General features: G+C 37.2%; 3 protein-coding genes across 3 annotated transcripts; 1 reads left to right on the top strand and 2 right to left on the bottom strand.

The window, feature by feature from the left end:
• Positions 1-709: 709 nt before the first annotated feature.
• Positions 710-8730, bottom strand: LOC137956852 (probable sucrose-phosphate synthase 3). The gene is made up of 12 exons (XM_068804502.1): positions 8455-8730; positions 6508-6740; positions 5608-5671; positions 4835-5527; positions 4598-4732; positions 4306-4437; positions 3972-4148; positions 3679-3732; positions 3534-3596; positions 1459-2451; positions 1246-1373; positions 710-1087 (listed from the first exon to the last, which is right to left on the bottom strand). The coding sequence occupies exons 1-12, from the start codon at positions 8728-8730 to the stop codon at positions 802-804; spliced, it is 3234 nt and encodes a 1077-aa protein (XP_068660603.1). The 3' UTR covers positions 710-801.
• Positions 8731-10287: 1557 nt separating this feature from the next.
• Positions 10288-16839, bottom strand: LOC137956845 (uncharacterized). Its single transcript, XM_068804489.1, has 2 exons — positions 15861-16839; positions 10288-11048 (listed from the first exon to the last, which is right to left on the bottom strand). Exons 1-2 carry the CDS (start codon positions 16144-16146, stop codon positions 10681-10683), a joined length of 654 nt encoding a protein of 217 aa, XP_068660590.1. The 5' UTR covers positions 16147-16839; the 3' UTR covers positions 10288-10680.
• A 3736-nt stretch (positions 16840-20575) lies between these two features.
• Positions 20576-24796, top strand: LOC137956836 (RPM1-interacting protein 4-like). The gene is made up of 4 exons (XM_068804476.1): positions 20576-20724; positions 23298-23813; positions 23915-24103; positions 24482-24796. Exons 1-4 carry the CDS (start codon positions 20719-20721, stop codon positions 24512-24514), a joined length of 744 nt encoding a protein of 247 aa, XP_068660577.1. The 5' UTR covers positions 20576-20718; the 3' UTR covers positions 24515-24796.
• Positions 24797-25796: the final 1000 nt, after the last annotated feature.

Raw genomic sequence — 25796 nt, 5'->3', positions numbered from 1 at the left:
TTTGAGAGATCGTTGTCAAGGACAAGAAGTGGTTCATGGTTTTAGACGTGGAGATTGTTCACATGGGATGACCTTATGAAGCAGTGGACTAATTCCAATTTTGTCTTTAGGCAAAAGATTGTAGAAATAGGTTCCAGTTTGTGGTTGAACATCATGAAGAGGAACTGCAGGCCTATCAAAGCATTTATCCACTTCGAGAGGGCAGCAACCGAACTGATTTGTTTCAGTCTCACTTGAGCCTAACAAGAAGTGGTTCATTTTATAAGTAACATTTGATCTGCTTTCAATCATTTGGGTGGCTGATTTTGAAGAAGAATTGCAAGCATCTAGATCCTGAGGGATGTTCAACCAAGGGAGATTACGAAGACAATTACCATCATAGCAGAACTAGTTTGGGTGTGTATAAGAAATATATAAGGGGGAGGGAATTCTAGATAATTTAATTGGGCAAGTTTTTTGACAGAGATGAGTAGCGTCATGGCCATCCACCGTCACAGCTGCAAGAATTCGGCTGGACATGTAAGGCACCGTAAGGGACAAAACCAGAGAAACACTGCAGCTATGAAAAGCTCATCACAGCTAGTTGCTGAATTACATACTATGGTGCTGCATCTGCTATAGTTAAAAAGAAATGTAACTTATTTATTACTTGAAAGTGAAATAATGTGTTCACAAATACCAACTTAAATAATATTTGGAACCCTGGTATTCTATTTTTGTTTAAACGCAATATAAGAATAATAAATATCAGCTCCTCTGCTACTCAACAGAGCTTTTGTCTTCGATATTTAAACCACTGTCTTACAGCATCCCAGATGTTCTAGAGACCTCCTTAATCGCTCCAGCAATTGCCTCTGCTGTATTTTCATGTGTATAGGCCACAAGGGGGCTTTCCCTTGGAACAATATCATCCCTCTGATAGCTCCCTACGGTTCTTAGCAGCTCCTCTGATCCTTTCTCCACGACACCCTTCATGATGATTGTCTTGTGAGCCCCAGATATCTGTTCTTCATAGTCTGTATCACCCATTTCGCCCACAAATACATACATGTTTGCAACATTCAGACCCCAGCGAGCAAAAAAGTACCTAACAACCAGAAAAACCAAAAAACAACAGAGCAGTGAGGACTCTGACCCAACTCCGCCACCTATTCATATAACAACTAACAAAGAAAATTATTGGACTTCCTAAATACAGGTACTATTAATCTACATATAAGTATCAAAGGTAAACTAGGAGCATACCTGAGTGCTTGTGACCGAGATGCTAGGAGAGGAACCACCTGTAAACGAGTAGAATTCCTGCAGCACATCGGGTGGCAACGTAGGCCTCGCATCCTAAGCTTCTGCCGTAAGTCATCCACTCTCCTTGCCTGAAAAAGTACACACTTTAACATACCAAATGCACCATACTGAAAAACAACTTCAGTTAATACTTCTTTTGCCAACCAAATATACCTTTGCAGAATTTTTTATGAAGTATGAGATACAATGACCGGTATTTGAATTTGCATCTTCATTAATGGCAAGTGACGTGTCCTCAGATTTATCAGGTTTCCCATCCTGTGTGCTCATTAACTTGTAAATGGTTTTCTTCAAACCATCACACCCCCAACGGTAGTCAATATGGGAAGCATAATCAGGGTCTGAGGAAATATTTTCACCATCATCATCCATCGGCTGATTAATGCCTGGATAATACACTTCACTCCCACTACTACAAATAATTGCATCAAAATCTGTTGCCTGGATTTTACCAGACTTCAGAAAATTAATTGTTTCTGAAATTGGCATTGCAGTAGAAAGAGCAAATCCTGTGACTCTTGCCATTTGAGAATCTAATCTAACAGCCTTAAAAATCTCCTGCACAATCTGCAACAATTTTCGGCTAGGATTTCCTTGATCATCATAGCTATCCAATGCAATAACAATGAGCCTCTTTCTTCGCCTCAAAGCAGGATACTTGTTAACCGTGCCTGCTCCATTTTCGTTATGTTTCCTTACCCCTTCCTTTTCTTTAGCTTCTGAGCTTGGTTTCTTAATCCTGTTCAAGATTCTTTTGACCTGGTCTTGCAGCTCTGGGTCTCCCTTTTCTGCAGCTTTCTCCCGTTCAATCTGATTATACTCTACTGACCCATTTAATGAAGACTTGTCATCCACAGAGAGCCTTAAAGACATGTCCTGGACATCTTTTAGAGAGTCACTGAGAGATTCTTCCGCAGCAATTTCATCCAGTGGAGTGTCAGTCTGCCACTGGGGGTATCTCATTCTACAAGCTGCAACCCAGGTTAAATATGTCCGGCAATGCTCAGGCCATGAAAACAAATGAATGTTTCTCCAGCCATTCTTTTGACAATCATGCCATAAATTCTTTTCAGCAACTAGTTTTAGCAGTGCATCAGCGATTGCTTTTTCGTCATGTGGGTCCACTAACAACCCATTGTTCAAAGCCTAAGCGGGCAAAGTTAAAAAACATAATGTTAGCACTAATGCCCTTCACAAGATGTTACAATGTAGTAGAATATAAATCAGGGAAAGTTGCCTATATATTATAACTACAAAGCTTGCATAAGCAGAAATGGTACAATAGATTAATTGTGAATGAAGTTGAATTTATTACCATCCATTTAGTGGGTAGAATATGAGGCTCTATTGCTCTTTCGTTTTTGTTCTAACCTGACACCGGCACTTGAAAAAAGTATCACATATAAAGTAAAAAACTTGTTATCACCCAAACTTCTGTTTATATGTCTATTTTTCCATGGATACAAAATTTAAAACCAAACCTTACCTTTTGGAAATTCTATTTGCTCATTTAAAAGGAAAAGAATGACAAAAAATAACCTGAAATAAGTAAGGGTCTTATTTAATTCATATTTATACTGATATCATCTTGTTGTCTAACCCAATGAAGCTGTTAGAGACCCACCTTAATTGAAAAAAAGGAATGCAATATCGTTTATTTTAGTTAAAAAAAATAAGGAATGCATTATTATGACTTTCAACTTCTTCATGCTTGATTACTAGCAGACGTTGGGCCACATGGTGTAGCAACAAAAGATAAAACCATACACGACCTAATTATCTCTCTCCCACTTTTTTCAAATTCAATGTCATTAAATTACAGAACTTTGTGATTTTTACCAAAGAATATGATTGCAACTCCTTTGTCAAGCCATTTACAAAAATATGCTTGAAAAATGTATAACTACTCCTGCAGTAGCTGACTGGCCACACCCTCTAAATACTGCCTCTATGATTAATCTAAGAACATGTTTAATTGTTCAATCAGCTGAAACTAACTAACTGTTTAAGCTCACATTACATAAGCTAGATTTGACTGACCTTAGATAGATGATAGGACCAACAGAAATTGGCTTAACTTAACAGGTAATCAAGAAGTGATCAAGTGTGAACAACAGGTCTTCCTAGTCTTTCAGCTGACGGCATTGTCGTCTAAATAATTAGACAATAACCTATCAGACCATGTAGGAGAGAGAGAGAGAGAGAGAGAGAGAGAGAGAGAAATTTACCCGATGAATGTCAACTGGACCACCATTTTTCGTTGCTACCATTGGGAGTCCATGTGCAGCAGCCTATTTTTTTACCAAAAGCAGGGTTATATTTCTGTTAAATATTATACAAAAAGAAGAGAGGATATGGATGCAGACAACTAACCTCAATTAGAGTAAGCCCAAATGGCTCAACCAAGGCAGGATTTATGAAGACTCCCTGCCAATCTCATTGACTTAGTTAATCATGGTTCTTGGTAACTCGAGAACAGTTAATCATTGTTATCATTTTATATGCAGGAATCAATCAGGATGTGGTTTGTCTTAATTCAGTACATAAAAAAAAAGTAAGTTTCTTTGAAGTGGTGGTTTCTTCTAGTGGTTATTGATAGTTATATATTCTAGTCTCTAAAATATCACCTCCCCACAGAAAAAAGAAAGATCATAAATTGAACAAACCTTTGTTTTAGCTGCCAGACGATAGATTTCTGGGACATCAAATTGCTTGTGATGCTTAGGGTAGGCTACTAAACCATACAAATCATACTTATCGATCAGCTTTAGAACTGTTGTGAGAACACTGGCATTTCCGGCAGACATCACATCTATGTCATCTCTGTTTCCCATTATCAAAGTCTGTGTAATAACATACAAAGTTCTTTGCATTTAAATAGAGATGTCAAATAATTAGGTCATTTAATTTTATTCATTTTAACTTTATTTTACTTAGTGAAAGTATTTACAAAGATAAAACAAAAAACAAACCGGAAAAAAGACTACCATAATAGCTTACAAGGTTTGCAAGTTCTCGTAATGGGCGGCACTCCCCAAAAGCCTTCAAAAGAGTCGTAATGTTCTTTTTAGGATCTGGTCTTGATAAGGCCAAGATCATAGGTTTGTGAGGGTTCGTTAAGAAGCGCATCACCTGTATAAATAATACGTGAAGATAGAAGTAGGCAGTCTCTGTCAGAGCCTTCAAACAATCAAGAATGTAAAATCTAACAGTTCAATAGATCATCAGCCCAACGTCCAATTCCATAGATAGTAAATTTGGATTTGGCCGGTCAAGAATACAAAGCACTTACTTCAAACCATATTTGTGGGACAGCCCTGGGGGAGGATCCATCTGTGCCACCGATAAGGGCTGCTAGTTCTCCATCTGCTTCAGGTGAGTCTTCCTGAATTACCACATTGCTGAAATCCATACCAGGAGGAATAACCTGTTACATGTATTACCATGAAGAATTATCACATTGTATACATCCATACTCGGTATCAATGAATCGGGGTTTTATGCATGAAACTGTTCAAACTGCACTTACCACCATCCTGGGCATGTATCGTCCATAGCAGTTGACCCCACGGCGGGCACGGGCTCTCAACACCTTCTCAAGCTTGACATCAAAACCATCATAAAGGCCCCATTGTTCCTCAATTTCTTGCTTGGTACTTGTAATTACTAGCTCTGCTGCATCCAATGATAGTTCTTCTGCTTCTATTCTTCGCATAATCTTATAAGTTGCATCTATATCTTCCTTTGATTGTCTTCCTTGCTTAAGCAACTGTTCCAACTTATTCCTACCCAAAGAGTGACCAGTAAGAACCATGGGAACATTTAAAGCTCCTGAAAGGAGAGCAGCACTATCTCCTGCATCAGCATAATGACCATGAATCACATACGGCCAAACAGGTTGACCCCCCCCAATCTGTTCACCCAACACCTTAGACATGTTGACAATGTGCGCCAAAGCACCATCCACAAATTCTTGAATGTGGGGCCATAATAACTCTTTCCGCATATATTTATCCCTTGGACCACAAGGTATACGCACAATGTAGGCTCCACTGCTCTCTCCAACATCAGGGGCATCTGCATCATAAGTGGTTAACATTTCTGTGGGCTCCCCATAACTCCAGTCCACATCAGGAGATGAGATTTGGCGAGTGAAAAGGTCTACCCGGTATACTCCTGGCATCATTGCCAGTGCTCGGGAAAGTTCAACCACATATTTTACCTGAGATATTCATAAAAAATTCACTATAAAAAATGTATGATTATCAGTTGATTTTTTAATGAGGTTAAGATAGTTATTACCTGACCACCAGTATCAGAATCTCGGCCAAGTTCCATATTATCTCCACGAACTAGACCATGCATGCTAGTTTACAAGTACAATGATCAGCCTTAATCATTGTTTATGATAAAGTATAGTCAACCAACTTAAGACACTACACAACAGGCAAAGCATCTATCAAGGAAAAAAATGTTAAATTTAAAAATTATCCATAAATTTATTTTGTTATACATTAGAGTAGAATTTGATTAAACTTTATATCAAAATCCAAATCATAAACTTGGGTATGTTGTAGTACCTCACTAGCTTTTGTTCAGTTGTTTGCCAGGCTGTTCATGTGAGGCTTGCTTTTCGAAGCATAAAGGTAGGCCCATTAAGTGAAATATAAATACTATCCAGGATTTTGGTATCCACCTTTAAAAGTGAAATTAGTATCTCTTTACTAGATTGTAAGAGATAAATGCATGTTAATGCCTTACCTTAAAAAAAGGCATTTCACATGGATAAAATTTTTTAAATGACTAAACATTCTTATTACAACTCAATATCCTTAAATTTTTGCAACCAATATCTGCATTTACAGTCTTACGAGAACCTTGAACATTTGCAGTTACACACCATAAGAAACTTAATTTACCTACATCTAATGCATTATAAGCTTTCTCCCACTCAAAAATAGGATACATTGTTGAACAGGATATAATTGTAAAAATTGTGCTCACAATTCTGTATTTAACATCCAAAGTTAACCTAATCCTGCTCTCCTGCCTAAACCATTGTATGTTTTCTTCAAGAAATAATTCCAAAGCCAGAAAATTCATGAGAACTGGAATGTAAGATTAGCAATCCTAGAGTGAGTAAATTACAAAGATAATTTTCACTCCAAAAACGGTAGTCACAAACTGTTTTTTGTAACATACCTAATGAGAACAATGTAGAGTTTATTCCCTCTATTGTCATCGGACCAGAATTGGAGATCAGATACGTTTCTTTGAAAATTTTTCCTTGGGGTTTCACACTGAACAAAATCCCCCAAAATATCTCCTTTCTCCCCCTCGGACAAGTCTTCTGACATGTCCTCAGTGGCATCTTGGCGGCCCAGCTCTCGTTCCCATCTCCGATTTGCAAGACGTTGGAAATCTTCCCATTCCAACTAAAAATAGGAAGAAAATCAATTAAGCCGTAATTAGTGAAAATCCATACCACTTGTTCATCTGCACAACGGACTGCATTTTGCATTCATGGAATGAGAATTAACATGTTACCTAGACAATTTGTTCTTTCAAATCATTATGCCATTTCTTCCCAATTTATCCAGTCTGGAGAGTTAAAATTAATTGGCCTCCCTCATTTGAATGAAAATAAAGTGCCATTTATTCAGACCAATTAGCAATGATCATGTAAAAGAAAGTAATCCAATTTTTGAAGTTTTCATGTTTTTTTTCCTTTTGATGCTTGTAGCCATAAAAACACTGTAGTCATTGTAAACACCTTTCAACAACTATAAATACAGCCTCAAGGCATGTAGCACTCAAGCCTCTTCCTCTTAGCTCAAATTTGTCCTTACATCTCTCTTTCTTCTCTCCTCTCCTCTCTCTGAAGAGCTAGAATTCCTCTAATCTCTCTTTCCGTTGAGATAGCTATAAGAAACCAAGATAATCAAGAACCTTCACTCTGGCAATTGAATTTTTTATGGATGCTGAAATAAATCCTAAAAAATAAAATTAAGGGATGAAAAGGATAATCCAGATTAAATAATAAACCTTTCCTTAGTCAGTAAGGAAACTAACTCCTAGAACTGCCCAACTTTACGTTATAATTGCCCTCCTGTTTAACAAAACTGAGTACAGCCACACTGGTAATAATCAAAAGTTTGCATACAGGAAATAAAGAAAATAATAAAAAAAACTACATTTCAAAACTATAAACTAATGAAAACTTTGATACAGGATCACCAGTGTTCACGAAGAGCTAGCATCCGTGAGAATTCAGTAAAATTGTAAGCAACTTAATTTTCTGGACAACTATTACAAATAACAATTAAACTGTTGTAATTGAGAAAGCTGAACTTCTGTGAAATGATATAGCTAATATTCAGCAGATAAATTCTTTGTTGTTCAGTAAATCGTTAAAAGAGTGTAAGCCTAGCCATTATAGAAGCATGTATTTAGTAAATAAATATCAGCCTCATGTCGCGTCTACAACCAGTGAGAATTAAAGAAAATCAAACAACCGCATGGAAGTTCTTGGGAAAATCATACAATAAGATGACACAGTTTGTCCATTTTAGGAATAGTAGTAAAAATTAAGTATCAACGGATAGTCAAATGTAAGTGACCAAACCAAAATCAAACAAGCTGCTTCCACAAAAGAAAAAAACAGCCCATTTCTTAATAGGTCGAGCTACTTAAAGTGAAATTGTCAAGATAGTCAGCAAATATCAACAGAGGGAAAACATACCATCCCAAAATATTATGACAATCAATTCTATAAAAGATTCCAGGTACCGCTAAAATCCATGGAATTTTATCATTTTACTAATTTAAGAAGTAAATGTACAAAATAAAAAGAAGGGCAACCAGGAAAAGGTGATCACCATTACTGTAAATTAAGCTAATAAAGATATCTTTTTCGCTGCCCAATTTTTTTCAGATCTGTACTTTAATGAACAAAAGCAGATTAAAGATTTTTTTAAGAAATAAAAAAAGCAGATTAAAGATGTAACATGCATGCATAACGAAGACATATAAAATCACCCAGACGTGGAATATAGCAAAATTATAAATCACAATTAAATTCATTCAAAGCCGTGCTTTTTATTGATTTTACACAAATGTCTAACAAAACTTGGATGGGTAGTTCTTTACCTGCTTCTTTCTACGAGCGAGGTGCCAGATTCTCCAGCACATGTTCTCGAGTCGGTTACTTCTCTCTCGGGAGTTTCGAGTGGCCACAACTTTAATCCATGTACGGTGGAGATCGGTCTCATCGACGCCAGAGACCACCTCCTCAACAAAATACGTGGTAGGATTGAAATGACCTCTTTCTCGCACATTTACAGTGGTGGGCTTCTCTTCAATAGCCGTGGCTCCACTGTCCAAGATCGCTTCCAGGTAGCCATTGATCCACTCGTTTCCAGCCATTGTTACCTTAACTCCTCACACGATTAGTTTATCTAAGTTTACGTGCAGACAGAGAGAAAATGAGAGAAAAGAGCGTGTTTATACGAGTATCGTCCAGAAGGACGAGGAATGAAGCTGATTCTAATATCGATCACACATAAATTAGTCAGCTATAGGAGGAATGTAGAGAGAGAAAGAACGAAGTTGGTTTCAGTTGAGAAGCAGCCAGCGAGGAGACTCTGCTACAATGAAAATGTTTCGGTTCAGCCAGTAAATGCAGGGTGAACCCAATACAGAGCTTTTCCTTATCGAAGACACTGAACAATCTCTCGTGCCTTTAGTACTATTGAGCAACGAAAAAGAGCACCACTTCAGAGCTCATTTATCAACGAACAGAAATAGCAGAAAGAGCAGAGATTCATTGTCGTCTGAAAAACAGCACATGTAGGCCTCCACGAGAATACTGATCTATTTCGTTCACAGCACCAAAAAGGGAAGAAGCAATAAATATCACTCCATCACAGAGCTCTCCTGACATGAGAAAAGGCACTGACGATGGTGAAAAATGTTTTGAGAAATCAGGAGAAGAAGGAAAAACTGGAGTCAGAAATTCGTCCGCTTCTTACAATCTTTCGTTCGTCACAAGGTAAGGACCGTTTCTCCTGCTCCGCAGAGAAAGTTGGCGAAGGCGTGGTGAGGATTGTGCGGATGACACGTGTTTAAAATGGGACCCACTCTCGTACTCGTGTCGCTGGAGTTCGTCTGGGTCTCGGCAGGCGCTTTGCTTGGTTCCCGATGACGCCCGATTCTCGATGCCGTTCTCTCTCGCGTCTATTTCTGGACGACGACAAGGACAACGACATTTCCCCCCGCCAATCGCCATGACAAAACCCCCGGACGCCTCCTTGGTCCAACATTTACGAGTTCATGCCACTCTATGCTTGCGCTGCGATTTGACCAGCGTTTTCACAGGGACGTCCTGTTAGACTTGGGAGTTCAGGTTCTCGATCAGTCTGGGACGCAGAGAATTTCAAAGGCCCTCCACCATTCTCAGATTCATCGTTTGGAATTTGCAACAATTATACCAGATTTGGTCTTTTGGAAGCTGTCGATTTCCCGACTTTGAACCCACAGAACGCGGATGATTATTAGACACAACCCATTAGCTTTCTCGTCGTCTCAAACTCCTAGTTAAACTTTCTCTTCCCACGAATGATTCGACAATTTTTGCTTGTTTAAACCTTACAATCCTTATCTTTCCCTTCCCGGCGTAGATATAAAACAAGCGAGAAATTAAGACTGACGAGTTGTACTTACCTCACGGCGTCAAATCGTGACATCGTCCGAGGAAATCATGGAGGGAGAAAAAAAGGACGCGCGGCTGCGGAGGGTTTTCAAATAAAGCCGTGGTGTGTCACGTGAACTGAGAGAAAGCTAGTGCAGTCTCCGGCGTCACGAGAGAAAGTTACTGCAGTCTCCCGCGTCACGAGAGACAGAGTCATATTATTGCATTTAAAAATATAAAATTTAATTTATTCTTTTTAAAAAATAAAAAAAAGGGATCATATTTGGTAGTTTTAAACTTTCTTAATTTATTTTTATTTAAAATCAGATTCAAGAAGTCTCATGCAGATTGTGACATAGGGTATAAGGTAGGGTCCATGCCCCTTGGTGCTTACAATAGGCATGAGGAGTTTCGCCATGGATTGAGCTCTTCGTTGTTTGACACTGTATTATAAAAATGAGTTCAAATTGAGACTAGGAGCAGAAGGGGAGTAAGAGAATTAATGGGAAGAACCAAACTGCACCCCCTCAGGAGCAGATAAATCATAGCAGAAGAAGCCTCTGATTACCCAATTAGATCTGATCATGGGGTTTCATCCTCTGGTATGTGCTCAGGAGGAAGAAAGCACAAAATTGTCTTCACTCAGAAAGAAAGGCTTTGATCGATTGGAGCATCTACCTCTCCCCTCAACCCCTGAAGGCAAACTGACTCTGAAGATTCTGGTTGTCCTCTAACAAACGGTCATACTCGAGAAGTAAATCCTCGGCTTGTTTTTGAAGTGCAGAAACATGAACTTCCGCAGAAGCTGCCCTCTTCTCCTTTTCTTCAGCTTCCAACTTTAGTTTCTTCAAATTTTCTGTAAGAGTAGATATCTCTTCCTGGAGCAACTTCATTTCTATGCACACTTTTTCTTCCTTGTCTTTGATTTTTGAGTGCTCTTTCCGAAGTTTTTCATTTTCTTCTTTTGAAGCTCCAACTGTTGTTCTCAGACCAATCAATTTGCACATATAATGGTGCATGCGATCAATTATGAATCCAAGGAATAGGGAATAGCCTGCAACAAAAGGAAGTTCAAGTTACTCTTCCATAGCAGAAGTAACGGCATCAAAATATCCCTTATTTCCACAGAGATGGAAATGACATCTGCAACATCCACCAATTATTCAGGAACCCTTTTCCAAATTTTATGACTTTTCTCGCCTGCACATCCAATGTGGATATGGCCAACCAAAGCAGAGTCCCCATTAAAAGTCCTCTTTTGTATATGGTCATGACACAATACATAGTTTACAAAGGAGAAAACAGGAGGCTTCATTTTTAGAGGTAAAACTAAAGTTTCTGACAGACTGAATGGACCCTACTTTGCCTCATAAATTGGAAAGAGACAATAGAAACATGATTAAATAAAAGTGACCATAATAAAGCAAACTAGGCAATTCTTCTACAAGATGAAATACTATGGGTAATTTGAGAAAAAATGTCAAAGTTAACCATGAGAAAGCACTGGCTTTTTGTGCTTCTTCTCATTCCACACCAACATCAAAAGAGGAAATCTAATCGAGAGTGACCAGCTCGTGAAACCAATCTACAAGCATTTATCTGATTGACAAGGAGGACATTTTAACAAAGACAAATTGCCTCACTAAAGATAGCAGCAGGCACTTTTCATTTTGTTGTCCTGCTCTTAAAAAGATATCAGTTGTTTACTTCTTGCATTTGCCTTCAAGTTTGATTGAACCTCAACATCTTCTACAGCTTTCCCAGAAGTTAAACACAAAAATTCTTAAGCAAATTACACTAAAGAAAAAAAAATTAAACAAAATCTTGGTGCAATTTACTCCATGACATAAGCTAATCTACTTTCTCCACATTCTACCTAAATCTTGAGCTGGAGTTAAAAAATTGGGACGCTGAGATAAAGTCCACAGCTTAGTTGATGGAGCTTGAAACACAAGGAGCGCTAGTGGAGGACAGCCAGCAAGACTTACTGTTTTCTGCAACTAGCAGCAGCAAAGACAGCTGGAGTTTCGTTCAGAAACTGAAAAAGATCATCCATTTAATCTTAGCCTTTTTCTGCCAGAAGTGTGTTTATATTTTCTGGGTGAAAAAGGTTCATATTTAGGAATTATCCTATGGCTAACCCGGTTATGCAGACAGGTCACTTGGTAATCTGAAAATCTATGTTGTAGTTCAATGATGTACAAACTCAATCAGCCATCACATTGGTGACATGACAAGTTCCGACTCAACACGGTTCAACCAGATTTAACCACTGCATGGACAACGACAAAGTGAGGTCATAAAATATCAAAAGTTTTAGTAGATATACGTAATTTGTTAAACTATTTCACAGCAGCCAAATGATAAGTTGTCTACAGACCTAGACCAAAGACAATTTCTCTCAGAGCCGCCTAACTAGCTTTCCAAGTAAAATGGATCTAGAACTACAATTTGGGGAACTTTTTCTTTTTTTAGCGAGCTTTATTTTTATCATATTAGGTTTCCAGATTGGGTAACATTATGTGCACATAATGAGATACTACGTAAATTTACAAACAATACATTATAAAAGCTGTTTGGATGCTCTCTCATACATGTTCTTACGTATTTAGATTTAACAAATAAAGAAAAGATCGTTTGTCACCAACTTTTAGATAACAACAGTGATGATGATGATGATGATGATGATGATGATCACAACGATGACAGTAATTTATGCTGAATAGATGTTAGATGGAAACACCTAAGACCCAAAACAACTAAAGACACCCGTATGACTACAAAAAGCCCCTGAGAGGTCAGCGAGCCAAAAGCTTCATCCACAAAATAAGGAAAGAATATTAACTGTTCTTTGTTATCATGATTGTTGCTCATACTATTCAACTAGACATAAGATAATCAAGCATCCAGACAAATGGCAATACAGATAATTGGAACAATTATCTAGGAATGTACAAAGTATATTGATGCCTTCCCAAAGACTTGCAAGACCTAATTGTTAATGGCTTTTCTCCTTTTTGAGTTATTGGAAGCACATGTGAAAGCCAACAAACACAGGTGCAATGTGGAACATGTGGTTGGTGCAAAATCAAAGAGGCTTTAGAATTCCAGCAAACACAGTTGGTAAGAATATACATAATTCATTTGGGTCATGGGTAGTTGCTATGTGAATAAACTTTGAACCAAGACAGACCTCCCCAGAGTTTACAGGAGCAAAGAGCAACACGATGATCCAAGATCAACATAACGGTCCATAATGCATGAATGACAATTTGCCAATATGTACTTAAAAGACAAACAACCGTTTGTATTGGGAACACATAATTTACAGACATAAAGAAGTGTTTGACAGACAAATAAAAGAGCAATCCAAACCCCAAAAAAAAAAATAACAAGAAGCTTTCGTAGTAGATTCATAAAAGAAGATGAACCATTAACCAGATGTTACAAGGACTAGACAATTTCACCAAAATAGACATGTAAAGTTTTTTTCTACAGTATAACTAAAAAAGAAAACAGACCTTTAACCTACTTCAAAATACAGGAGATTTCACCAGAAGACCGGCAGAGGTTTCACCTAGTTCTTTTTCTTTTCTTTTAACATCATTGTAGAGAGCTAAGGTGCTCCATTTTATATCCCCGAATAAGAGACTTCAACAAATCACAGAGACCATAAATGCTATAAAAAAAACATAGGAGGAATAATATCTACAAAATACTAGCAAAAGAAAAGTAAATAAAAGCAATAGCTTCAACTCTGTAAACATCAACAAGCCTACAGACACAGATGTGCTATGATCCACAAAATTTAAAACACTAAGCAGACAGGTCAAAGCTCCTAGACCAAATAACTAGCTAATAACAATGGAACCAAAAAAGAAAAAAGGAACCACCTACTTTCTTATTGCGAGGATGCAATTCAGGAAGAAAGTCATTGACATGTCCCAGAAGCAATAGACAATTTTGTTTTTTACTCTTGGTCATGAGAAAAATAAATAGGCTATAACATAATTCGGTCCTGATAAAAAAAGATCATCTAAGTCTCAGAGTTTTTACTCAAAAAAAAAAAAAGTCTCAGAGTTGCGTCTTTCATCATTACCATTTAAATTTATATAAACACTATTCAGACTCCATGAAAAACTCATCCCTACAATATTCTTTTTGTTTCAACATGATTTTATTCCAGTCTTGCGGTGTTCAATTGTATGAACCTTTTCCCTCCTTGCTATGTCCTTCTCTCCACCTTCAAGTCTTTCCTCACCAACTCCATCAAGGTCATCTCGGCTTTCCACCTATTTCCTATTAGTCTCTCAAGTAGAAATAACAAGACTCTCCACACAATTTTACCAATAACCCTCGTCTGAACATCTGCCAACCACCTCAAACAGCTCTCTTGTTTCCACACCAATTTGTGCTGCCCCTACAAGTTCCCTAAAATGTTCATTTCCATATTACTATGTCCTTCTTCAAAATAAAATATTACTTTCTCTCCCAGTTTAGCTGCACATCCATCTCAACATCCTCACTCAACCACCTTCATTCTGCAATTGTTATTTCTTTGTTGGCCCAACATTCCTTGCCTGAGCATGGGTGGTCCAATAGTTGTCCTGTAACAACTCCCTATTATGACATTCAGGAAACCATTAACCAAACCTATTAAATCAACTCCTAAAAAATTAAGACTTTTAATCAACCTTATAATAGTAATTATTTGTTTCTCCCAAAGTATAGCTAAGAATAGTCATTCCAAATCTAACGAACTCACAATGATTCCAAAAAAATGCAACATACTATAGCCTCTATTGAGCCAAGATGACTTTACCATATCTAAGATAATGATATTGTGTTAAAAGAACCTTTTCCTTTTTTCCAACATGTCCCAACAGACCACAGAAGTTGATCGTATTGTTTCACTTAATTAGCTACCATGCTTCTTTAAGGTGTACACTTAGTTTACCCTCATAAAGTGGAGCTGTTTATTTAAGAAAAATTAATATGATGACAAACGGAGAGCCACAGTATATGTCATTCCTTAAAAAAGGGTACAAAAGCACCCATTTAACATTCCACATATGCTTCTCTGAACCAATGGATATCCTCAAGAATCTGCAGACTATCTCCCGTATGAAATGGAACAAGGTAACTGAAGCTTCATAGAAAGTTCAGACTAAGGAATTTTGATGACAACTTCAACTATTGCCAAACCCAAGTAAAAAATCATGTGTAATCAGTATATATCAGTTGCCATAGTAACTGTTATCATTGAATTCATATAAAGTTTATAAAAACTAAACACTAGCTATGAGGCTGCAGTCTGCATGATTTCCACAAAACTGTTCCAAAGCAATAATTCTCTATCAACTTTGACGGAAGATTAAATTCAGGCCACAGCACACTGATCCAGACTTTCAATCACTTGAATGCAGAAATAATGGACTTTGCTCTCTGAAAAGTCCATCTTAGAGGAGTCCACCTTCACCCGGTAGAGACCAACTGAATATCTAAAATCACAAAGTTATTGGAACTGGGTGAAAAGAAGTCATTATTAAAACTAAGATCGTAACTGGTTCAAATTTTATATGACTTGTGTCTATAGTATCATCGAGAAGGTTAATAGCCCTGGGCATCAACCAATCTATGCCAGCAGAGCAACATCCTGAGTTAAGCTACTTCAATGAGCAGAGTACTGCAAAACCCAAAAATATCTAGAGGATTTTTTTACCAGTGACCATTAACATTAACCAGACAGCGGCTATAAATTTGAGATCGCAAGTAAAACTGTTAATTGAATTGCAAATGAAAAATAAAACACACACACGAAAGAAAAAAAAAACACTATAAGAGAATATGAGGCAAAAAAACAGACCTATCAATGATGCCTCCAGCAGGTGAGTTCGCCAAAGCACCTGATCCATGGGTGTTACCGCTCCTAGTTTCGCCGTTCGGTTCTGGATCTTCAAAATGCTGGTGACACTGGAAGCTAGGATAGCTGACATGGTACAAGCTAGAGTTTTTACAGTGGCAGGGCCCTTGCCCGTCTTTAGCTGATCCAAACCCCTCATCACAAGCTCCCTCAATAGGCCAATCTTCACCATGAGAAGAAATGCCACGGCGCCTTCAGCAAAAAGAACCAGGAACAGTAATTGAATCATCTTTTCAGAAGAAAATATTTTGTTCCCTTAGAATCGGAGGCTAGACTTGATGTTAGAAAGAATGGAGCACAGGAAAAGAGGGGATCGGACTTCGTGTTCAAACAATTTTCAGACAAGATGTCAGAGTAAAAGAAGAAAAGTTCCATTCAGAGATAATGACATATTTCATGGTAGAAACCGGAAACACCCGCCACAGCCTAGAAATGGGTGTCAACAGTAGGAAGAGCAGAGCGGAGTTTTACAGAAGATGCAACTCAAAACGATTGCTGGGTTACGAACCACCTACCACAAGGAATTGAAGGAACAGAGAACAACGTGGCGATCTAAAACGACCAGAAATTTGTCAAAAAAAATGGTTCTTAGATACAAACGCACTTCGTATTGCACATTAGAGCTGTGACTCCAGCTCCACAGCGCACATTCTGAAGTTTTGAACTAGAAATGGAAAACACAAAATCAATGGCTTTAATGAGTTAAAACCTCTGCAAAAAGAGATAATTTTTCTCCATGAACTATATTTTTTACGGAAAACAGCCACAGGGAAAACCCTAACAACGCGAGCAGGATTAACAGCTTAAGCAGCAGACCCACATCTCACTTTCTTCAAAATTTGTCAAAAGCCACCGTTACTTTCGAGACAGTGCGTTGAAGAGTGTGAACGAGTACAGCCAGTTTCGAAGAAATCACCTGGAGAAGGTGCGCAGGGCAACCGAAAATGAGTAGGAAATACAATTAAATAATGAAAATCAACGTAAGTACAGTCACGTTGGCCCTCCCTAATTAAAGAAATCTAGAGATTTTTTATTTCGATCATTCATCTAAACAGAACATTAAAATTCATCAATTTTGAGATTTTCTTACTCTACATCATCAAAAGATTTCTTCAAAAATTTGATCATGTAAACTCCTTTTGTACTTTCAAGTAAAACTTGATTCCCAGCTCAGCCTTTGATTAATTAAACTATAAGTCAGCAGTTGTTTGGATTTTTTCCATTTTTCTTTCATGCATACGAGACTTCAATATCTAAGTTTTCCATCTCCCGTCAATTCATATCTTCAGTCTTGCAAGAGGAAGAAATATGATAGGTAAGTTGGAATGGGAGGGAGGTCGATTTTGCTTTGCCATTAAATTAAATTGGGGTTAGACTACGCTGAGTTTAAGTGCAATAGAAAACAGATTCCAGTATTAATGACCCAAAATGAAAAGTATGATATAAACAAGGGAGTGAGTAACCTTTTATAATATACTTAAATAGAATATATACCTAAACAGATAATTAACCAAAATAAACATGATTACTACACTTATAAGTGATTTAACGTGTAGTATTAATATATATTAATATCCTAATTAATGAAAAATTATATTATATTATTTAATAATTATAATTTATTATAAATCAATACAATAATTACGTGTGATTAGAATAAATTGTTAAAAATAAATAAATAAAAATAAAAAATACACATAAGCTAATATCATAAATAAATAAATTATTTTTAATAACATAAGATATGTTTTAACATTAAAAACCACTAATTTAATACAATAATAAAAAAATTAATATATATATTTATTAATAACACAATATAAATTTTATGTATTATTAATTAATAATATATTATTACAAAATTTAAAACCATTTGTTTAATTAATTATAGCAATGGGATAATTAAACCAAAACAATTTATCAAATATTTTTTTTAAATATTTTAATTATGACTATTAAATTACTAATTTAATACAGTAATTATAAAATAACTATATTAAATGAATAAATAATATAAATTATTATTTTTATGATACTGATTTAAAAAAAATTAAACTTCGTCTTCCTGCTCCTATTGTCTTTCTCAGCGTCGATAAATGATTTTAGGGGGGGGGGGGGGAGGAGCTTAAAATAATGATTTTTAGGTGGGAAGATAGATGGGAGATGCACCTACTGGCCTGCCAATAATGATGGAAGACAAGCATGGGTTAAATACATAGATTAGGGTTATATTCAACAAATGCTCAGTGGTTTAATAGATTTTAAAGTTTAGCATTTAAGGATCATGTAAAATATAATAATAGGTTATACACAAATTTAAATATTCATCCAAAGTGACCACATTAGATTGGGAGTAGCGATGAGCCGATGGCATGGTAGCGCAAGCGGAAAAGTGGATACCCTCGCGAGCTTCACTGCTGTGATCCAGAGCAATAATGCCGGAAAAGATGAGAGATGCAGAGCTTCTGGCAACGCTTGGCGATTTCACGAGCAAAGAGAACTGGGACGAATTCTTCACCTTCTGCGATGAGCTCTTCGAATGGTACGTTGAGTGGATCGGTCTCCAAAAGCCTTTAATTTCCGAGCTCTCCCAAGACACTTCCTCCTGCAAATCCTCGTCCCAGCGTGTGGAAACTCTCGCATTTCAGAGTACCTGTATCACATTGGCTTTGAATGAATTACAAATATCGATTTCTCCAAAGTCGTCGTCTCAGATATGCTGCGGAAACACATACGTTCTCGTCCGGAGATGCGATGGCGCGTCATGGACATGACAAATATGCAACCTCCATTTTGGACAGCCGGTGTGACCGCAAACATTTCTGGAATATATGCGGATTCAACCTCCATTTGGGGTTGAGCTTCTTGCTATTGTGAGTCCACATAACGGACGTAAGTTTTATTCAATTACCATTATCTTAATGTGGATAACCGGTGGCTCCTACCTATCCAGCTGCAGATATAAATACTCAGAGACGTAGCACCTAACACAATCTACTCTGCAGCCAACAACTGAGAGGAATTTGTGCTGCCAGTGACAGCGGCTTTCTTGCTTATCTGGTAATGGATGGAGATTTGAGTCCATGATTCTGATCGGGGCGTTTCATCAAAATTCCCCTAGGCGCGTAGTTGTTACGGGTCATTGTATTTCTTGCTTTCTAAAGTTTAAATAATACTCGAAGGGAATTTCTGTCTCTGAAGTTATTAAATTAAAAAAAAAAAAAAAAAAAAAGAGTTCAATCTTTGTTAAGTCTGGGACGAATCTTTCTGGACTTCCATGGCGGGTGTTTTGTCATTGCGAAGAAGAATTTATATGTATTAATGGGGTAATTTAATTTAAGATGACTCGTGGCCATCTGATTAAAAAAATAAATGCATTTGATTGCATATGCGTTTTTTCTCTGTTGTTCGTGCTTTCGGTCGCCTGTGATGTAGGCCTTGGATTTAATTTTTGATGAGCCACCACCCTAGCCGGATTCGGATCTTTTAACCAAGTTTCTCAAAAAAAAAAAATGCTTCTGACAGTTTACAGGCTAGATTACAGCGACATTTTCCTGGTACAGTTCTGCAGACATCAAGAAAAATCTTAATCTTTGTCTATATGTCTTAGTTAAACTATAATTCTGTTTAGCTGCTTCGATCTCAGGATACCTATTTTATTTAGAAGACAGGGCTACTGCCATTCATCCCGAATAGAAAAAAAAAGCTCGTTCTGTCATGCACCTTGCTGTTCATTTGGGGAATCGAAAACAAGTTGGAGCTTCACCCTGATGTCGGCAGAGGAGAACCGCGATGAAAGAGACTTACGGGTTTTCTTCTTTTCTTTTTCGTTTCCAAATATGTACCCTGTATGTTTTGTTATCTTGCGATATTTAATGCATTACTGTTACCTTGCAGTGTCCTGAAAAGCTGATCTTTAACTAGAGTTCTATTGTTCAATAATTTGGAAGTTGCAGGAGGTGAAATTTTGTTCCAATTTACCTTGGAACTGGACCAGTTTCAGAGATCGAATTGAAAAGTTAAAAACACTGTCTTTCCTGAAGGCAGAGAATGTTAAAACACTAGCAGCATTCAATTTTTAGAAAGTAGGAGAAACCTAATTTCTTGAAAAAAAAAAAAAAATTTTTACAGCTGACAGTGAGACATTCTCTATATCTTAGAAGGAATAAGCAGAGTCCCAGAAAACAACTCTTCAAGCTCCCCAAAACCCTACTATTATTGAAGAAGCGAAACCAACTTGCAGAATTAACAAAAGGCTATCTGGTAACCATGAATTAGTACCATCACATTGGCCGCCATTTTTCCCAACCACCCAGTACTACCGTAGATAATATTACCACAGTAAATTTTACTTCTAGTCGTAGCATCGTACTGCGACTTGACCCGACCAACCAGCTGTGTGGTATGGAAATGGTGAAGACTGAAGAGTATACCATACGTAGAACGTAGAGCTTCAGCAGTTCAACCCGTCAACCCATTCAGCTGCTGCGGAGCACCTGCGGTCAAATGGTAAAGCGTATAATGTACGTATAACTTACAGAATGGGGGAGCTGCTTAGAAAAGTCAAACGTTACCGGTGGCGCCGGTCAATGTGAAACGGGTTATTTTGCTGTGTTTAATGTCAATCATGCTTGGATCTTCAAAAGGGGCTTGCAGAAAGTATTCAGAGTTTCCTGAATCTAGTTTTTTTGTGGGTTTTGGTGGGTATTCGTGTTTGCCTGCATAGAGGGGAAAGAAGAGAAGAAGGAAGCTAAATAAGGAGTTTTTTGGAACTGGGTCGGTCAGAGCTGAGTGGATCTGAATGGCTGTGAGTTCCTTGTTTTTTTTTTTTTGTTTTTTTTGTGTTTTTGTATTTTTGTATTAACAACTTATGGTTTCATTGCTTCGTAGAAAGTCCACAGGGAACTTCATTTTGTCTTGTTGTTTATCTATTAGTTTGTGGATTTCATGGTTAAGGAGTTTTGGACGTTTCGGCTGCATCTTTTTTTGTTTGATTTACTTGGTTCAAACAATGGGCTTGCTAGTTGCTAGTTTATTCCTCGGAATTTTCACTCAGATGACAAGTAGGGAATTGTGGTTTGGGTCTTTTATTTGCAATTGGAGGTTTGATGTGAACAAAGAAACACTTTCGCTGGTAGCTTGTATGGCTTTTGCTTGTTTTGTCAAGTGCTGACGATTTTCAAGTTCAATTCCTTCTGCTGTGAACCATATATGCTCAGAATTGGAGTTTTGGCGTTTGATTTAGTGACAGCTGTTTTTTATTTTACTGTGGAAGGTAAAAGGTGAATTTTGATGTTTGTAGGAAACTCGTCCGTCTTGTATATTTGCTACCGTTCTCCAACGTTTGGTTTTTCATGGTTTTGACAAGAGATTTGTTTGGATTGGGTTCGGATGTTTGAACAACTTTTACAAATCAAAATGTTGTCTTTTCTTCTTTTAGTGAGACATACCTTATATTTGAATTGCTTCAGTGGTTTTGAAGTCTGCTCCGAGTTTGTTATGTCTTTGTTAACTCTTTTTGTGCAGTTTACTATCAGCCAGAAATTTTGGGTTTTTGGGGTTCCAAATTTTGTTTTTTATGGAAAAGTACAGTTGGGTTGATGTTATTTACTGGGCGTGGAACAAGGGTGAGGTCCTTAGAAAGACAAGGAGAATTTGAATTTCTAGGATTTGATCTGAATTTGTTCATAGTTCATGGGTTAACCTTTCTAGACATTTTACTTTTCCATTTGGGAAATGTATCTGGCAGTGGCCGTGGAACAATGGTGAGGTCCTCAGAAAGACAAGGAGAATTTGAATTTCTAGGATTTGATCTGAATTTGTTCATAGTTCATGGGTTAACCTTTCTAGACATTTTACTTTTCCATTTGGGAAATGTATCTGGCAGTCTATGTATGCACAGAGGAAATATACTTCACAATTGTACTTTTATCTTGTGTTTCTAGATTGCTTTATTTGGGCTACTTTTGCTTAAATTTGATTTTTGTTTGGAGTTAAAATGTCATAATATATGTTTTGGGGAGCTGAACTTTAAAAATTTTAGCTTTAGGGACTGAGGTTTTTTCTCGCTTTGTCTTTCTGGCATATAAAAAGGTTAGGTTATTTTAAAATTTGGGTTTTATTGGTTGAGCACAGTTGGCTTTTTGCTGTTGACTTGTCATTATTTTCTTTGTCATCTACTTATGTTTATATTGCAGGTATATTGTGGATGCTTAATATTTTGATTTGTAGAAGTCATATTTTGAAGACCTTTTTTTTCTTTTTGATGGGAATTGATGCCATTGGATGGTGGTCTCATGACTCTCATCACAGTTTTGTTCCTCGTGTTTTCTTAAGCATATCATAGAGAAAATCATCTGTGCCATAGAAGTATGAACATAAGCTTCCAGGCATTAGTAAATGTTTTTCATTAGGGGTTTGGGATATAGGATTTGCATTGTTCTTTGGCTACTATTTCTATGGTGGATACATTGGATCCTTTGTTGTTTCTTCATAGTAGATAGGAGATTCTGGTGTTAGAATATGGGCTTCTTGTGGTGTATGTTCTATGTTGAACTTCTGACTTCAGATATTAGTGCACTTCTCCATTTTCTCTCTCTCTAGTAGTTCAGATTTTTATTATTCTGTATTCTCCATCAAGTATTATGGTAGGAGGTAATGATCTTGGATAGAGCTTCTTGTAAAAACTTTGAAGCAAATATAAATGTGGAGGATATGTTTCGTATTATTCAGGTTTTTTGATTGCTGCCTTTGTTGATAAATTTTGGATCAGTTGTATGAATTGCTTTCCAGTTCATGAGTGGGTCACAGTTTTATCTGTTAACCATTAATATAAAAGTTACCAGCTTCGGAATGGTGGACCCTTTTTTTTTTTTTCTGTTTTGTGCTCAAACCATCTTCTTTTTTCTTGGTCTTTCTAGTGGATGTTGCTCCTTGGAGGGTATGACAAAGTTGAACCATACTTTTCATCCATGTGGTTGCTTGCTAATCTTATATATCAAGGGAACCCCTGTCTGTGGAATCCGCTTGGAAACTGCACTATTGATCTAATGCATTTATCCTTTTTAGGTTTTTAAAAGGAAAAGAAAGAAGTAATAATATTAGTTAGCAATAAATAGTGTGCAAATATTGGTTAACTTGGCTTACAATTTTCAATGAAAGTTCTATATCTAGCTTCCTTTTGAAGGCATGATTCTCTGAATGCAATTTCTGATTGCAAATCCAGTACCACTCATCTCTTATTATCCTACTTTTTGAAATGCTTCTATTGGATTAATAACAGAATTCATGTTTATTCCACTACAATGATGATATGTATGTCCAATTTACTAAGATGCTGTAATTGGATAACTAACAAAATTCGTGATTATTTATCAACAGCAACGACCTCATGTACCTCCATTCGGTAACTGGGAAAGTGAAGAAAATGTCCCTTACACTACCTTCTTTGATAAAGCACGAAAAGGTAAAAGCGGTGGGAAGTTAGTCAATCCAAATAATCCTCAGGAGAACCCAGATAGATTTTCTGAAGACAAGCCTTCTGGTAGTGCAATTCCTGGCACAAGTGCACCCAACGTAGACCCCCCACTCCAAGCTTCATCGGCAGCAGCAAGACCTAAGCATGAGCGTCACTCAAGCAGAGAAGATGGTGAGTTCAAGAAGTCCACTGATTCTCCTGTTCGTCCTTCAAGTGATTCTCACAGAAAGGGCGGAAGAATAAGTGGGGGGTCTGATCGAAGCATAGAACAGTCACCCTTGCACCCACACTATCAAGCTAAAACTCCTACTAGAGGTGGAGTGTCTTCTCCTTCATGGGACAAAAGAGGATCACATGAAGGTAGCCATGGATTAGCTCCCACTACTCCTGGAAGATCCAGACTCAGATCTGTTGAAACTGTAAAGCCTTTTTCATCTATTTTTTGTTTCCTATCCTAAAATATCAAATTTTATAAAATCTTCTTTGAAGTGACAGTGTGATGTGAGTTTTAATGTGGCAGACCGAGAAAGGTGCGGCCGTACCAAAATTTGGTGACTGGGATGAGAAGGATCCTGCATCAGCTGATGGTTTCACCCACATATTTAACAAAGTGAGAGAGGAGAAGCAGACGGGAGCAGCAATGGTTCCTGTAGTGCCAACAGATTCTTCTTATCCAAATAGCAGAGAGCGTGACAATCCTGAATCAACAGTGGGTTATCCAATCCTTTACTTTGTTATGATCTTCTCGAGCCTGCTGAAATTTGAAGGTCCTAAAAGATCACTGCTTCAGCCTTAAAAAAGTTCAAACTAGCACTGCCCTTAAAACCCCATAAATATGGCTTTCGTAATTCATTTTGAGTTGCCAAGAGATTTCATGCCTTGTGCCCCTATTGCCTCTAAACCAATGTAGTGGTGGTTGGCTTCCACATTTTTTGTTTTGGATGGTTCTGATATCTAAGCCTTCGATTCTTTCATATTTTATTGTTTTGTAACTCCATTCGCTGCTTCCTGAGAACGGAAAGGTGGATGTGGTCTCAAAACTTCTCAACTTTATTCTCTAATGTATCTATTTTTTGTTTCTTTTCAGTGGTATTGCTGCTTTTGGAAGAGCAGAAAATGATGGTTGTGTGTAAGGGAGACCTTGAGATACAAGCCTGTAAATAGATACGGAGGCTGTTCTTATATAAAGAAGTTTCTTCAAAGCGCATTCTTTTGTGTGTCTGTGTGCCTCTTTATATCACCAACGCCAGGAGGCTTGGTGGGATAAATGTTTCCTTACCTTATTCCAAACATTTTTGTGTTATTCTTTATTGTCCTATCTTAAATTCAAAAACAAAGAAACCGAAATAATTACAGGGCCAGTTACATTGAAATTGTTTTAATGAATAGTCTTACATTGATTATTGACTACAAAGATCTTGAATTTATTAGTTTGAGATAGGGCCTTGGACCCAATTTAACATAGTATCAGATACTCATATGTGAACCTACACCTAAAAACTATCTACTTGTAGAGCTACAAAAGAGGGTTTACACCTAAAACTATCCACTTGTAGAGTCACAAAAAAGGGTTTACACTTAAACTGCCTATTCTTAAATTATCTACTTGTAGAGCTATAAAAGATGATCTACACGAGAGGGGGAGTGTTAAGGAATAGTCTTACATTGATTAGTGAGTACAAACATCTTGAGTTTATTAGTTGGGTAATAGGTTTCTTAGATGGACTAGTCATTTTAGATGGACTAGGCTTGAATCTTATGTGTTGTAAAAAATAATCTCATTTTAGTTCTAATAAATGATAGCACCTGGCCCTAATCAGTGGTTTCTGCTCTATCCGCTTCCCAGAAGGCTTTTGAAAGGCCAAGGGATGACAACACTGTATGCCCATGTGGAACTATTTCCTTGGTAGGGGAAAATAATTCTAGCTTGTGTAATTAATTTTATGTAACAATATCCGTTAGACCGTTACATTCGAGAAGTCTAATCCAATTACTTAGACACCCAATCCCTGGTGTCACTTGTTAGGAATTAGATGTCATAATTCTAAACTAATGAGAGTAATAATAATAATCGCAGAAGAAGAAAAAACAAGCACAAGAATAAAGACAACAAGATTTATACAAGTTTGCCTAAAGGTACAGTAATCTACTATAAAGATGAAATAGTTTACAAAAGAAATCGCACACCACTTACACGTGATTTTCTCTAACTTCTCTGGGGTTGTAACTCAAGATCCTTCTCTTTGATGATGATCATCAAACCCTAATAGTAACAATGTGAAACCGATCAAGTGACAATATGTGGTCAATTCGTTGAATTCAACAAAAATACCAGAATCAAATCAAATAGGCCGATTGAAAGCAAGTTCAATGGTTCAATGATCGAAACTTTACACAGGTCA

This window comes from Aristolochia californica, unplaced genomic scaffold (genome assembly GCF_029961685.1).
Source record: "Aristolochia californica isolate CCGP_79_NKW_82.1479 unplaced genomic scaffold, dmAriCali1.0.hap1 SCAF_1, whole genome shotgun sequence".
Lineage (NCBI taxonomy): Eukaryota > Viridiplantae > Streptophyta > Magnoliopsida > Piperales > Aristolochiaceae > Aristolochia > Aristolochia californica.
The sequence above is the reverse complement of the archived record's forward strand: the minus strand, read 5'-3'. Positions and strand labels throughout refer to the sequence as shown.